At 48.4% G+C, this 16,124-nt stretch overlaps 1 protein-coding gene across 6 annotated transcripts in view; it reads right to left on the bottom strand.

Annotated features, from left to right (window-relative positions):
• Positions 1 to 881: 881 nt before the first annotated feature.
• The window catches only part of LOC118504688, a 134,224-nt gene continuing 118,981 nt past the window's right edge, over positions 882 to 16,124 (bottom strand). For all 6 annotated transcript variants that reach the window (XM_036039506.1, XM_036039507.1, XM_036039503.1 and 3 more), the window contains 2 exons: positions 12,068 to 14,408; positions 882 to 4,997 (listed from right to left, as the gene is read on the bottom strand). In XM_036039506.1, the coding sequence (XP_035895399.1) occupies positions 3,931 to 4,997; positions 12,068 to 13,679 (2,679 nt within the window). In that variant the 5' untranslated portion in view covers positions 13,680 to 14,408 and the 3' untranslated portion in view covers positions 882 to 3,930. The remainder of the gene's footprint in view (positions 4,998 to 12,067; positions 14,409 to 16,124) is intronic.

A 16,124-nucleotide genomic window follows, 5' to 3' on the forward strand; every position in this document is an offset into this window, starting at 1 on the left:
CCACACACATGACGCCCCGACAGACATGTAAGCTCACTGCACCGTGCCACTTGTTGACGGCAGGCTGCAAGGACAGAGGAAACTTAATTAATTAAAAAAGTGTATCATATTCGATTTCATACGGCTCGGTTTTCTTTTCCCTCGGTGCTGGTGTGTCATTCAAGGGCAGGAATGGCCAAACACCTCCCTGTTATTCATTAGGATAATGAACGTACATGGTAGGGCTCTTGGTGCCTTCAGTTTTAAAGAAGACGCGTCTCGTAAAGCTGCTCGGCAGAAAGTAATTGTAATAAGCGGTGAGTAGAAAATTCAAACGTTAATCTAATGGGAAAGGGGAAATCAAAATATTTGATAATAATTTGCTGGATCTACCAACGCAAAAGGGATAAAGCTTAATTCGATCATTTCTCTACATGGTGTATGATGCTGAATAAAGGATGGAGCAGCAATTTAAAAACGTAATGATATTACACCGTTCATATTTTTTAACAAAACAACAGCAAATCCAGTATTTGCGATTGCCTGTGCTTTGCTGGTGCTCACAGAACACTACTTATTGAATTAAGTTTCATTCTGTTGGATCAGTGCGGATGTGTGTAATCCATGTTCACAGATTTTTATGCAAAAAAAGATACGATAAAATTCAATTAAAATCAGATCTGACCATGTGTGCCATTGAAATGAAACGAAATAAAAAAGAAACGTAAATAAAAAAGCATATGCTTGATAAATAAAAAAAGAACGAATGTTTTTCCTACATTAAACCAATCATAAACGTAGCCTATACCCACCAGCCATTCGAGCCGACAACACAAAAGCAACAGGTGATAAAACAAATACGGAATGGAAAACGGAAACGAAAACAAAACAAAAAACTCGTGTAGTAAAATAGAAGGGAAAATGCTGTATATATTAAATTACTGTCCACTGTATACACTTTATTGGCGACACGTGCGCTACGGAACACTAACTACATCTCCCGCCGCCATAGCTCTATTCGAAGTTTGTTTGTGTGGAAGCTTACTGAAATGAAATTAAGATGCAGGTTCCCGGGACGTATCTAACAATTTAAGCCGGCTGTAAAACTATCTACAAAATCAGATGTGCTTCTCCGTACTGTTTGTGTTTGATGCTAGCTGGCGCACATCGGCATTGGAAGGCACGTGACCGATGAAATAATCGCGAAATGTATGATAAACTATAGAAAAGGGCAAGAAAAATATGACCGCTTCGATACACGCGATGGTCGATGCTGTTGGGATGCGATACGTAACGAGTGTCGTATAATGTGGGGATTTATCACACCGCCAGCAGAAAAGAATCGTTCGATTTGTTTTAGTCTCTTATTGTGCAAGCTTATCGTAAAACGAGGCCGTATCTTTGTCGTGTTTTTTTTTGTTTTTGCAGAACCGGACGATCTCGTTTCAATGAACCGTTTTTTTCTTTAACCGTTCAAGGATGAACCGAGGGATGATCTTTAGGGCCGTTCCACTGAGAACGGTTACACGGAGCATCCTCTTCAGCGCAAACAAACACATCACATCATATTCCATCGCGGACACCTATTTGGCGTCGTCCGTTTGTGTCGCCTGCGAACCGATCCTGCCGATGTCTCGAGTTGCGGATTGCCGTACCCCTAATTAAATTTGTCCTAACTTTAGTGCCTGTTTTTTTTTTCCTTTCGCAATTATTGCTCTTCCATAATGAAGAGGTTTTCCTAGTTCGCTAGTTCGTTTCTTCATTTTTTTGTCCGTTTCTTTCTCTCTCTCTCTCTCTCTCTCTCTCTCTCTTTAAGCTTGCTCAGTCAATTGGCACTGTTATTTAGTGTGTTTCGTTTTCGGAAATTAAAACGGTAAGGATTTCCCAGCACAGACAGAAAAACGGACACAGATGACACACTCGAGAAACGCGTGAAAGAGAGTGTAAAAGTAGCACAGCTAGCGCAGGAAGCTTTTCAAGCAAAAAAAAGGGAAATGTGGAAAATGGAGCGTTGAAAATTTTGTTGCACAAGGTTTTTTTGTTGTTGTCTTATTTCACTGCCTCCCCGTCCAGCCACACTCGGCAAGCAACCGGTGAGCGGGTTCTACGGATGGTAATGGAAAGATTTATTTTAAACATTATCACACCATGCGGCTACACATCCCGGCGCACATAGTACGGGAGAGAAATGAGAAAGGGGAAGGGAAAACTCGTACCGTGGGAAGGCAAAACCCGGTTGTCTAAAGTGCAGCGAGTAATCACGTAATTAAAATCAAGAGCAAAAACTGTTCCGCGCGGCACGTCTGTTCGACAGGAGGCGCAACTACTCATTGCCCGGATTAAGCAACGGCCGCTAGCGCTCACCGGGTTTTAGAGAATCGGTTCCCTTTAGCAAGTGACCGAGTGGTTCGTTTTTTGTTGTGCAATTTTTGCTTCCCGTTTTCGCTATTCCATACCGAGGATAGTGCAGTGCACGGTGACGGTCGACAGCAATGGTTCGTTAGTGTCGCTTTAACAGCTGGTGGAATAATAAACAGCGGAAGGCGGAAGCAAACATAATATTGGTGAAACTCTTTGAAACACGAGTTCTCCTTTCCAGCTCATTTATTCTAATTATTCCTCGACACGTGACCCTCGCTCGGTTGGTATTTTACCGAGATAGAGGAAAAACAAGGCCCCGAACACAACCAGCACAGCATGGTGCAAGTGGTGATGAGTTAGGGCAAAACATGTACCATGGGTAAATAATCATAATCCGGCTGGATTATGGACATTTGTTTTTATTTATACTTGCCAAACAACGGACCGTACAGAACTGCCCCCCAAAACCGGTGTTTTCAAAAATGTTACTCCCTAGGAGAAAAATGTGTGCATGTGTGAACGATCGTTACCACGATCGTTATGTATGTCCTGTGCGCCATTTGCTGCTCCTTTTCGCTCTCCTCCGCTCGTTTCTCCCGTTGAGTGGGAATGGTCATCTGGTCATATGCTACACCCGCGCTTCGAATTCTACGCTAACAGCCTCCAAAATTCATTCGGCTTGAAATCCTCAAAACTCCCGGACAATCCAACAAACTTATCCTAGCTAACGTAATGTTCTGTCTACTATGTGTATGTGTCTGTGTTCTATTCTCAATGTGTGTGTGTGTGTGGAATCACCTGTTCGCTTGCTCTAGTTAGATTTAAAAAACTAAACCGTAAACGCGTGACGTCGTACCATTTCCTTAAACGACAGTTGGCGTGACATTAACAGATAAACATTCTAACGCAGTACTTTCAGCGTACTAAGAGACAATCACTTACTAAAATTAATACGCATTGAGAGTGAGAACCTTATCATAAAGGGCGATAAAAATGTAAGAAAAATAATAATAATATCCCTAAACGAGTCCGTATAATGGAAAATGATTTCGTTATCCCGCGGATCCATTAGTCTACACCACACACTCCGTATCTCTTAGCCTGCCAACTCTTTACCATGAAAAATGCTCTATCCATTACTTAACACGATCGCGAATAAAACTTTACACCTTACTTGACTCGCTAAAGCTATTTCCGTTTCAATTTGTCAAACGCACATCCAGGCCTACTGCTCCATGCGCGTACGGATCCGGGTTCGTCGTTATCTTCTCTTAACATAGTTCGTTTAAACTACTGTTTTACTGTGCGTTGCACCTATTCGCCACCCATCAGTCCCGTCCGTCTGTGCAACAACTTCAACCCCTTCAATCACTCGATTCGATCGTTAAGTTTGGTGAACATTATGCGGGTCTGGAGAGCGACACAGACGGACCGAGGGGTGGTCGATCTTTCTAATGCTAGAATTAAATTATGGTTTCATACTCACACACTACCGTACTAACACAGGCCTACGCGTGTCCCGGTTGGGCGTTGCACGGGCGAGCGAGCGAGTTGGTCCCGTGGCGGAAAGGTGAGCCTCGGCTCCCACACCTAGACCTCCGTACCGTCGTCACCTTCTTCGGCCACCAGCGGGCTAGTGCTGGTGTTGGTACTGCTGCTCGGAACCTGGCCACTCGGAGCTGAGCGGTGGTCGTCACCGGTCGTCGCGATGCCTACCACCGACGCTGGTTTCTTCTTCGGTTTGGGCGGTGGCCTGGGCGGAATTTTGCTCCGATTCGACGTCATCACCGGACCGTAGATGGAGGACTGGTCCAGGTCAAACCCGCTTAAGCTAGCGGCCGTTGATTGTCCCGCGTACGGCACTGCCTCCGGTATAGCCTCGTAGTTGCCACCGCCGTGACCCAACATTGTGGCGTTCGGCGTTGTGGCCGTCTGACCACCGGGAGTGGCCGGCAACGGTCGGTCCTTCATGCTGTACTTTGCCAGCGGGGTCGACGTGAGGGCGGTACCGGCTGCGGTCGACCCAAGCGGAGACCCCCGGTGGGCCGTCTTGTTTAGCTTGAGCGTCGAATTGCCGGAGGCGGTCGTCCGAAGCCCCAGGTTGTCGTATACCGGTTCGCACACACTGAGCGACATGTCGATGGGAGAGGTGGGACTGGTTGCTCCACTATGGCCGCCACCGGCCGGCAGCAGTTCCGCCGTCACCGCCGAACTCATGGACGGTGTCCAGCTGGGCGTACGCTGTTTGCGCGGGATTGTCACGTAGCCCTGGTGCTTTAGCGCCACCGGCGGATAGATCAGCGGAGCCGGCGTGAACGGTGAGTTGGAGCGGGCCGCCGCGATCGCTATCGTGCGGCCCGTTTTCGGGTGCTGCAGCGTGCGGAAGCCGGCCGGCATCTGGGCCGATCCGGCCCCACCCAGGCTGGTGCCCGGCCCGGACTGATAGATCGGGCTGGCCAGCGGCGATTTACCGTAGATGCGCCCATCGTGAATGTTCGACATTGAGCTCTGTATCGAGGGCGACTGGGGGAAGCGGGCCGGGAATGCTAGCAGGTCCGGCGGCAGATTGGTCCCGCAGCCGTCATCTACGAAGGTGGCGCGAGAGCGCGGGTTCGTGTCCGACAGCGCCACCGAAGCTGTTTCCTCATCCTGGGCGACTAGAAAAGAACGCAACGATTAGAGGGGAATAGAGAAAAAATGGAGAGAGAAAAGATCTTATGAAATAAAAGTTTGCCAGCTTCCAAGTTCGGAGGAGTTCGAAAGCAGCACCAATTCGGTGGCGGCGCGAGCGATCGGCACCGACCGAAGAAGCACGAATGCTCTACGCTCTTGTGTACTTTGGCTTTTTGCAAAATCCAATGGCTATCAAAGCGCGTGCAACTGAAGAGAGCGTGAAATAAAGGAACCAAAAAGAGGAGTACAATAGCTTTTAAAAGAACATCTACTTTGAAATGAAACAAGTAATAAAGCAATATCTTTAAAAAAAAGTAACTGGTAGAGATTTTGAAAAAAACTATAGCTTTACTTGGTATTTACATTCTGCCTCCAGCTTCCGTGGCGATTAGACGTGTTTCGCTGTGGAGCGTCAAACGGAACATTTGCGTACGGCAGATAGTGGTCATTGTCCTCGTGTGCGATTGCGTAATCAACGTGATTACCCGTATCGCACTAATCGGTGTCTCCGCCTTTCTCCGGCTTTCGCTCGGAGTTTGTGTTTATCGATCGTGTGGCGCCTAGCCCCGATCAACGTGTGTTCTTAGTGTTGTGAGTGTGTGTATCTGCCGATCGTTGCGATAAGCAAGCGTATCGACGCTGCATCGTCGCATCGATCGTGAACTGTCTTGTGTGTGTGTGAGTGTGTGTGCTCGTGCGCGCGTGTTTGCTTATCGTGTATATCGGTAAGTTTGTCTTCCCCTACTTCCCCCGTTGTCTCCGGTCCTTACATGGGGACCGACTTATCGGATTCGGAGAGGGAGATAGAGCCGAATGTGAAGCGTAAGCCTGGTCGCCCTAAGGCCGCTCCTGCCAATAAAAAAGTGGCACTAGAAGAGAGACCTTCTACCTCGAAGGCATTGTGTAGTGCCCCGCTGGCAAATAGTTTTTGTACCCAGCTGGCGAAAAATGATGATCAGCCATCTGAGCATCGAGCTCGTGCTTACCCGGTGTCGTGGGAGGGTAAGCCGCTAGTGTATTTTATGCCACGCACTAAACAGCTCGACGTGAGGACGATCGCGGCATCGTTATTTAAAAAGTACCCGGGCGTTGCCGATGTGTTTCGGATGCGCCCTAATAAGATCAGGGTCACCGCGAAGGACCGGGCTCAAGCCAATGTAATTGCGGCTGATCCAGATTATACGGAGCACTACCGGGTTTACATCCCTGGTAGTCTGGTTGAAGTGACCGGCGTGATTGAGGATTTTGATTACCCGGAGGAGGAAATTTTGAACTTTGGGGTGGGAGCTTTTCTAGCACCAGATACCCCAAAGGTAAAAGTTCTTGAGGTGAAAAAGCTTTTCAAGCTAGACCCATCAACAAAGGACGAAAAAAAATATATTCCGACCTCCTCTCTCCGGATCACGTTTGAGGGAACGCTACTTCCGCAGGCCCTCATCCTAGAAGGCCTCCGGATACCCATCAACCGGCCATACGTGCCAAGGGTGGCCACCTGTTCGAAGTGCAGCCGGATTGGACATGCCGATCCGTTCTGCACTCGCAAGATTTGCTGCGGAAAATGCAGAGGGGCTCACGCTACCGAGGAGTGCAAAGCCCCATCCCAAAAATGTTCGCATTGTCGGGAGGAGTGGCATGAGGTTGCATTGTGCCCTGTGTACCGGAAACTGCAAAGGGAGCAGACCAAAACGGTAGCCGAGCGGGCACGCGGCTCATACAGCGATGCTCTAAAGGGAGCAAACGCATCGAACCCCTTTGCAGTGCTGGATAACACGGCTGCAAATGGCGAGACCAATCCGACTGCACTGGAACAGGTGCCACCGAGATCGGTAAAAGCACTGAGAGTACCTTATAAAAAGGTACAACGGAAGGTCTTAAAGACGAAAAATAAACCATTGGCACCACAGCGCCTCGCTAAAGTTTCTCCTCCCGTCCCAAAACGTGACGCTGATCCCAAAACTCCCGCCCCCCAAATTGCCAGGAAGCAGCCCAAGAAGAAGCGATCACCTCGGGCCGAAGTTCCTTTGGAAAACCTAGCTTTTCCAACTGAGCCCAAGGGCTTCCCGAGGATCCCTACACCGTCCCTTTCCGAGATCCTAGAATCCCTCCTCTTGACCCTTAACCTCCCGCAGCATCTGCATATGATCGCAACTTGGGCCCTTCCTTTCCTGAAGGGGATGATCAAACAGTGGCTGGCTCAATGGCCATGCTTAAGTATGATGGTCCGTTTGGATGATTAATGGCTCCTACGGCTACTATCATACAGTGGAACTGTAGGAGTTTACTTGGCAAGCTAAACTCCTTTAAAGCATTAGTGGGCGAACACAACTGCGATGTGTTTGCCCTCTGTGAAACTTGGCTATCGGATGAAATTAAATTAACCTTCCCGGGATATAATATAATCCGAGAAGATCGCGTTACTAGGGGTGGAGGGGTACTGATTGGTGTTCGAAAGAGTCACACTTTCACCAGAATACCCACCCCTAGACAAGAAATGATAGAAACTGTCGCAGTTAAGGCAAAACTGGGCGTTCTTCACGTGACAATTGCATCCATTTATATCCCCCCGATAGCCAACAATGAAAAAGAAAAAATTGAAAAGTTCAAAGAGGATCTTGGAAATTTAGCAGTGGTCTTGCCTGGACCGCTTTTGATCCTGGGAGACTTTAACTCCCATGGAATCGACTGGGGGTGCGATAAGGATGACATTCGCACTCCTATCATCCGAGATTTCTGCGACAGATTTGGTTTTTCCATTCTCAACTCAGGAGAGGCAACTAGGATGCAGACACCTCTAAGTAGGGCGAGTGCACTGGACCTGTCTCTAAGTCCATCAGCAATGGCCCTGGATTTTAGTTGGAAGGTGATCCAGGACCCTATCGGCAGTGACCACTTGCCGATAGAAATTTCCTACACCAAGGGAGGATGTCCAGTAGAAGGAATCCCCGTTAAATGTGACTTAACGAGGAACATCGACTGGACGAGATACGGCGAATTAATAGCCGCTTCGCTTTCACTTGACTTGGAAGATTTGTCTCCTGTCAAGGAGTACGAAAAACTTGTTTCAATTATAAACAAGTGCGCCCTTGAGGCCCAAACAAGGCGCTCCCACCAAGCAAGGACATTTAAAAAACCTCCCACTCCTTGGTGGGACAAGGAATGCCAAGCGGCTTTTACCAAGAAGCGTGAGGCATTTAAAGCCTTCCGGGACACGGGCTCGAGGTCTTTATATGAAAAATATAAAGGACTGGAGAGAACGTGCAAAAACCTGTTGAAGGCGAAGAAAAAGGGTTATTGGCGTAGATACGTCAATAATCTAGACCCCGCCACTTCACTTAATTCGCTTTGGAGAATGGCTAGAAGGATGCGAAACAGCAACAACATCAATGAGAGCGAAAGCTTTTCTGGCGAGTGGCTGTATGAATTTGCCCACAAGCTTTGTCCCGATTTCGTTCCTGCGCAAAGCTTTACACAACATGCGCCTGGTAGTGACCCTAGGATGGATTCACCGTTCTCAATGGTAGAGCTATCACTTGCTCTCCTATCAAGCAAAAATTCCTCCCCAGGTCTGGATCAGATTAGTAGCAAATTGCTTCAAAATCTGCCCGACATAGGGAGGAAACGTCTGTTACGCATCTTCAACAATATGTTGGAGGTCAACAGCGTTCCGCAAGAGTGGAGAGAAGTGAAAGTTGTCACTATCTTGAAGCCTGGCAAACCGCCATCAAGACACGACTCGTATCGGCCAATATCGTTACTGTCGTGTCTGAGAAAACTCCTTGAAAGGATGATTCTTTTCCGGTTAGAAGAATGGTTGGAATCAAACAACCTTCTCTCAAATACCCAGTTTGGTTTTCGTAAAGCCAGGGGTACTAATGACTGCTTAGCCCTTCTGGTAACAGAAATAGAGCTTGCTCGTGCACGCAAGGAGAACATGGGATCTATTTTCCTGGATATACAGGGGGCATTTGACTCAGTATCACCATACAAGCTGAGTCAAAAATTAGAAAATGTGGGGCTGGGTCCAAAGTTGAACAACTTTCTGTTCAACCTTTTGTCGGAAAAGGCTATGTATTTCAACAATGGTCATGTGCAACTAAAGCCGACCAGCTTCCATGGACTAGCCCAAGGGTCCTGCTTGAGCCCCCTGTTATACAACTTTTATGTTAGCGAAATAGATTCTTGTCTAGCACCAAACTGCAGCATTAGACAATTGGCTGATGACGGCGTCATATCTTTTGCAAGCAGGGACGCCGCCGAAATACAACTGGCTTTACAAACCACTTTGGACAACCTTTCCGAATGGTCTGAAAACCTTGGTATCAAGTTCTCTGCAAAGAAAACTGAGATGGTAGTCTTTTCTCCTTTCAGCGACACGACGAAAAACAGGGAGAAAAGACTATTTGACCCGAAAATTGATGTCTTTTTGTACGGTGAAAAGATATCAACTACCGACAATTTTCGATACCTTGGTGTTTGGTTCAACTCAAGGCTAAACTGGAGTACACACATCACCCATCTGGTGCAAAAATGCAGTAAAAGAATCAACTTTCTAAGGACAGTCACAGGATTCTGGTGGGGCGCACATCCATCAGACGTCCTGCGACTGTATAAGACAACGGTACTATCCGTGTTGGAATATGGAAGCATATGCTTTCATTGGGCATCCAACACGCATATCCTCAAGCTAGAGAGGCTACAGTATCGTTGTCTTAGACTCGCACTAGGGAGCATGAAATCAACACACAACATGTCCCTAGAAGTGATGACCGGAGTGATGCCGCTAAAACTTCGTTTTGAAATGCTGTCGCTTCGCCTTCTAGTCCGTTCTTCAGTATCAAATCCCTTGATCGAAGAAAATTTTAAAGCGCTTCTAGAGACAGGTTCTAAGAGCAAGATCTTGAAAATCTACGAAGATTTTGTTGCCCTACAAGTGCATCCTAGCGCTCCACAGGCATTAAACCGTGCTGCCCTTCCTGAGACCTACAGTTCCCTTTTAACAACAGATTCCTCGTTGCACGAGGAAATTAAGACCATACCGAATGATCTTCGCCCGATGGTAGTTCCGGGCATTTTCAGGGATAAGTATGGTCATTTAGACCAAAGAAGCCAGTATTATACTGATGGATCATCCTCTAAGGAAGGCACCGGCTTCGGCGTTTTTAGTGAGTCCGCCGAAGCATTTTTCAAATTGCGGGAGCCGTGTAGTGTCTACACCGCAGAACTAGCCGCAATCTTGTACGCACTATTGATTATAGCAGCGAGACCTTCGGATCAGTACTTCATCTTTACAGATAGCCTTAGCGCTATCGAAGCACTACGATCCCCGAAGGCTGTTAAGAGTCAGGATTTCCTGGTCATTAAAATCATAGAATTGCTTGGCTCCATGTTCGACAAGGCGTTCAGGATTTCGCTAATTTGGGTACCTTCTCATTGTGGAATTCCCGGCAACGAGAAGGCAGACTCACTGGCCAAAACAGGCGTCCAACAAGGCGCATTTTACGACCGTCCGATCTCGGCCCGAGAGTTTCTTCGTCTACCACAGCAGCTTTTCCTGTCTCGCTGGCAGAGCATGTGGGAGGCGGATGATCTCGGGCGATTCCTTTTCTCGATCTCTCCGCAAGTGTCCCTGCGGCCTTGGTTCGGTGGGCTCTCTGTAGACCGGGCGTTCATACGCATGATGTCTCGACTTATGTCGAATCATTTCGCGTTGAATGCTCATCTACAGCGTATAACTCTGGCCCAGACAAAGGTGTGTGGCTGCGGTGACGGATTCCACGATGTGGATCACCTTCTGTGGTCCTGCGTGGAGTTTGAAACCGCAAGACCCTCCTTGTTGGGCGCAGTCGAGAGCATCGGCAGACGACCGGGCATAGAAATTAGAGAAGTGCTGGCGACCAGAGACCTCGCATACATGAGGCTCATCTACCAATTCGCCAGAGACAACGGCCTTATCCTTTGATTCCGCATCCCCATTATCCTACCGAACCATATCCGCGATTCCTTTTTTGTTATTCGTTGTGTTGTCTTTGTCGTAAGTGTTAAGTGTTTTTTTTTGTAGTGCCACGGGTGGTCCGTTGACAAAGCAACAGCATCCGGGGTCAAAGTCGGCACTGTCGTAAGAAAGGAGGCAGAATTTTCTGTAACAGTGTTCTTCATCTCTGTCTAGCCTTGATGGGGCGAGCTCGGCCTTGCTGGCGTTGGGTTCGGAGGTGGTCGGCGGGTTCAACCCCGTAATTAGCAGAGACCCTGCTGTTACGGGATGGAAATCGCCGATAGCTTCTGAGTTCGGTGCTGGCTTGATCGAGCTTGGGCTATCACTGCTGGGCAGTTTGAGGAACACTGTACGCAGGCAAATGTTTGTAATGTCCCGATTACTGTTTTCTTTTTGTTTTGTAACAGTCTAGATCAGCTACACGGAAGGATGTTCCGTTCCACACACCACACTACCACCAACACAGCAACAGAAAGCAATAGAACCGGACCAAACCATCAATACAACCACCACAATAGACATGAACAACCACACTGCAATCTCCACACACCGACAACCGAGCATGCCCGGGATAAGGCAGAATAACAGGGAGGAAATGCCTTGTTAATATTTGTGAATATGTAATCGTCAACACATGCGGTGTTGACAATACGGCGTCATGCCGTAATACTGGAATTATAAATAAATAAATAAATTTACTTGGTATTTACTGAAGAATGTTTCATTAACCAGATCATATTGGAATGCAAATTGCATAATTTATGGCGTGTGGGTACGAATTCTTGATCCGTCTCCAGATCCCTTAAGCAAGGGCGATTTAAAAAAGTCAAGGTTTAATTTAATTAGAAAATTTTAGGTCTAATAATTTAGAAAAAAAGAGCAGTGTGTTCTACAATAATAGTAGCATCAACTATTAAACGACTCATGTTCTAAACACCAACAATGTCTCTAGAAGCATTAAAACAACGCAATCTGACTGGGCAGCTGCAATATGCAGCTCTAAAAAGCGATTGAAAACGTGTTTATTGAAGCAAAGCTCAAAACTCCCCACTCCGTACTCACCAAAACCAGTCTCTTCCAGCAGCGTCCGTTTGGCTTCGTGTTTCTCGTCGTAGTCCCCGCCGGCGCCACTCTGGCCACCGCTTCCCGGTCCCTTCTCGCCTGCGTCAATATCAACGCGCCGCGGTGGCTTCTCCACCGGATTCACCTCCGTCAGCAGACTCTTTTGCATCTCCCCAATAACCGACCCACTGCCCAGGATCGAATCATTCTGCGACTTGTCCATCATCTTTGTGCTCATCAGTCCATTTTCGCTCATCGTAGAATTTTTCTTAAACCCGCGCTTTTTGCAGCAGATGAAGTAGAACAGTAGCCACGCAACCACCACTATCCCCAGTATGATCCCGAAAACGATCGCCACAATCGTTAGGATGTCCCTGGAGCGTGTCGCCGAGGTGATTGGATGTGGATCCGCTTTAAGATCGAAAAATTGCTCACTCTCATCGATTCCACCCCGGTTGGTCGCTTTGCACACGTACGTGCCTCGATCCGACGGACGCACGCCAACGATGGTTAGCTCCGACACCAACACCTCGCTCTGATCGCGCGCATTCGTCCGTACAGCCTCGGTAACGCGTAACCGCTGGTCGTGCCGTGAGAACGATCGCTTCTGGAACAACCAATCGATTTTGGGCAACGGCAGTCCGGTCACCTTGCAGATGAACGTGGCATTTTCGCCCACCCCCGGAAACTGCATCCGGTTCTCGATGATGCTCGGCGGGCAGGCAAAGTCATCCAGCTCGATCTCGTTCCACTGGCGTCCGGCGAGCGCTTTCGGTACGCTGCAAGCCGTCGGCGAGGTGTACAGATTCTTCGCCAACACGTACTCCGCAAAGCTGCGCAATGTACAGCTACAGTTCCACGGATTGTTCGTGAGCGATAGACTCGTCAGCTTTTCAAGGCCCGAGAAGGATTCCTTCCGTAGCGCCTGCAGCTCGTTGTAGTCCAGCTCGATCTGGGAGAGGTTCGGCACATTGATGAAGCTGTTCAGTGCTATCCGCACCAACCGGTTGCTCCTCAGATGCACCTTCGTTAAGTACTGCAGTCCGTTGAACAAGCTTTTATCGATTCGCTCGATCTGATTGTTGTTCAGTATGATAACGCGTATCTTGGTAAGATCGTCAAACACGCCTGCCTCGAGCGCGGTCAAATTGTTGTTCGCTAGATCGAGCTCGATCAGGATGGTCAGGTTGCGGAACGCGTCCCGGTCGACCCGCTTCATACCGTTGTGGCGTAGGTACAGCTTCTGCAGGTTTGTCTGCTGCGACGATTCGAACGTCTTCGATGGCAGTTCGTCAATTTGATTGTGCGACAGGTCGAGGATCTGCAGCTCGTTGCTCAACTCATTCGGCACCGCGGGTAACCGCTGGTTCGTACAGTCCGCACTCTTACGACCACTCTTCCAGCTACACTTGCAGTTGCTGCACTGCTTCGTAAAGTCGGACTCTTCCGTCCCCAAGGCTATGCCGAGCTGCATTTGCACTACCAGCAGCACCAACATCACACCATACCAGCCGGTCCTTCGTCGACCCGTTTGCCGAGCTTTGGTGCAAAGTGGCACTGTGTCACGCTCACCAGTCCTCCGCTCACACATTTTCGTCCTGCCAGTACACATTTTGAGATCTGTCACACTACACTACGCGTCCGCACGACTTCTTCCACCCAACACTACGCTATCCGGGGGCGCTTTTTATTCCACTGCGCTCGGAGCACACACACACATAGAGCGTAGTGGTGAGTGTGTCCCAAAAGATCCACCAAACGAAACGGACCGGATCCGGTGCCGGTGTGCCTTAGAATTTGTTCCCAACCGGCCGGCACCACAGCTGGTAGCGACGGTGTCGAAATTGCTTGCGATTATTTCCACTATCAGATGATGATTATCATTGAAATTGTGTTTGCCTTCTATTTATTCAGCTGCAAACCTCACGTCAGTTTGTGCATCGCGCGGGCAACGGGTCCGTATCTAGTCCGAACTCCAGCTAGCTTCTTAGAAAAGCTAGCCCTTTTTTCACCGTGGGCTACGACGACACGTCCTACACAAACACACAATGGCGATGGTGGCGGTACTGCTGTTCTATTTCCCAGTGGTGCTGCTGCTCTGCCAATGGCAACATGTTTTTCGTTCTCATCGTTCGCAGCAGCCCGACCACCTTTTCTCTGTACCGTGGAGAGCTCTATAGGAATTCCTTTCGAGGGCACTTTTTATATCCTGCCACTAGGTTTATGCTTCACAGGGGGTGGTACTTCTTCGGCGCGATGAGATCGGTTCGGTCGGTGCAATTGTTGCGCTTGAAGCAGCGGCTCTCGACGTTCGTTCTCGGCTGCCGCCAGATAGCTCGTCCTGCAATGGTGAAAAGATGAAAGGAGAAGATGTACGTAAGCGCATAACAAAGGTAATCGAGATGTTAGTTCAGCGAAAGATTTAATTTGATAGGGAAAATAAGTGGGAGAGTTTCAACTGTTTCTAAGGCAAGCAAGGTGCAAACAAGCCACCGCTGACTGGGTGCAATTTGTTAACCGCGACCAGAGCCCGTGTCTTTGCGATGGTGACGACGATGTGGCTGCGATCGGTGATAATAAGCATTTGGTGAGGATTTTCGAATGATTTTTCAACCTCCACTTTGTATGTCACTTGGAAAAAACGAACGACGAATGGCGCCCTTTTGGTAGAAACCACTGGGAAAATGTTATTAAACGGTTATTCAATTAAACCGCCAGCAGGGCGTCAGCTTCCCGTCGTTTTCAGCTCAGCACCATCGAAAGTTTAAAAATAAAATGTTTTATTAGTTTGACGCTGCTAATTTTCGCTGTTTTATGTATGCAGGCAGAAAAACTTTTCCCATCCCAGCACCATCCTATCATCATGCTATATGCAGAACGCACATCAAATCATGCGCTACAGATGTGAACGGTTGGCACCGTTATCAAGTAACATTCTTCGACCCTTGTGCGGTTTTTTCTTTTTCGTTGCTAAAATTTCATATCTTTATGGAAGTTTTCGTACCCCCACATTGGTGTGCGGAGCTTCCCCAAAAGACACATAAAACTTTATAAAGCACCATTCTAATACTTTTCTCCGGCCCCACACGGGTACGTGTAAGGGGGAATGGATATTATTTTTCATCAAAAACGTTGCGATTCGTAAAGGGAAGGGCTCATCCTCTTTCGGTGGAACCCATTCAGATTTGGCAGCGCGACAAAGCATAGCCATCAGTGTCAGCGAGGAGGAGCGGAGGGGGAACGTTGGCAAACACCAAAAACCCCCGTACGCCGTGCGCCACCATAATGCGGGACGCTATTGCAACGACTTACAGTCAGATAGACAGTCAGCCCCATTGCTTCTCCCTGGGCGAGCATTCACCTTTTGAAAGCGTTCGCGCTATCACACTCGTTATCGTTGCCTTTGGTACGAGGCATTCTTTTCTATTCATTTGATTTGTGTCCATCCTCCAGCGCCCGTACCCCACCGGTTGGTTTCGCAAGCCGCGAAATGCAGCGCAATAAGAGTGTGTCACTGCAGTGTGAGTGCATTACCGATGCAGCTAACTCTCGCGAGGCGCATCGCATCGTTTTCTGAGTTTACATTCCTCCCGCTCGGCGAAAGCATCCTGCTGCACACATGAGCTTCCTTTCACACGAGACACGCTTTCCAGTGTTTTGTCTTCTTTTTGCCGCCGACGACGATCGACGCGAATGAAGCGATAAACTGGGAAAGGCACGATGAAGAAGGATGCCGCCACTACGCTACTTGTGTAAATATGTTGAGTTTTGTGCTCTGGTTTAGACTTTGGCACTATTTTCCTTTTCTTAGCTTTATCGCGCCTCCGGGAAAGCGCCCGTGGTGGCATGATTGGGAACGTTCACAAGCGAAGTCACTGCAGATGGCGCGCCAGCACGAGACGACACGCTGTATGTGTCTCAGTGTAGGAAAATATTATTACAGCACGGGTAGACTTCGGCAGGGCAGACAGTACAGCAGTCCGGTACAGTACCGGGGTGGTTGGGGGTGGGACTGCTGATGTACTGATGAAGCTTGCATGTCTATATAGTGTCTCGA

This window comes from Anopheles stephensi, chromosome 2 (genome assembly GCF_013141755.1).
Source record: "Anopheles stephensi strain Indian chromosome 2, UCI_ANSTEP_V1.0, whole genome shotgun sequence".
NCBI classification, from domain to species: domain Eukaryota; kingdom Metazoa; phylum Arthropoda; class Insecta; order Diptera; family Culicidae; genus Anopheles; species Anopheles stephensi.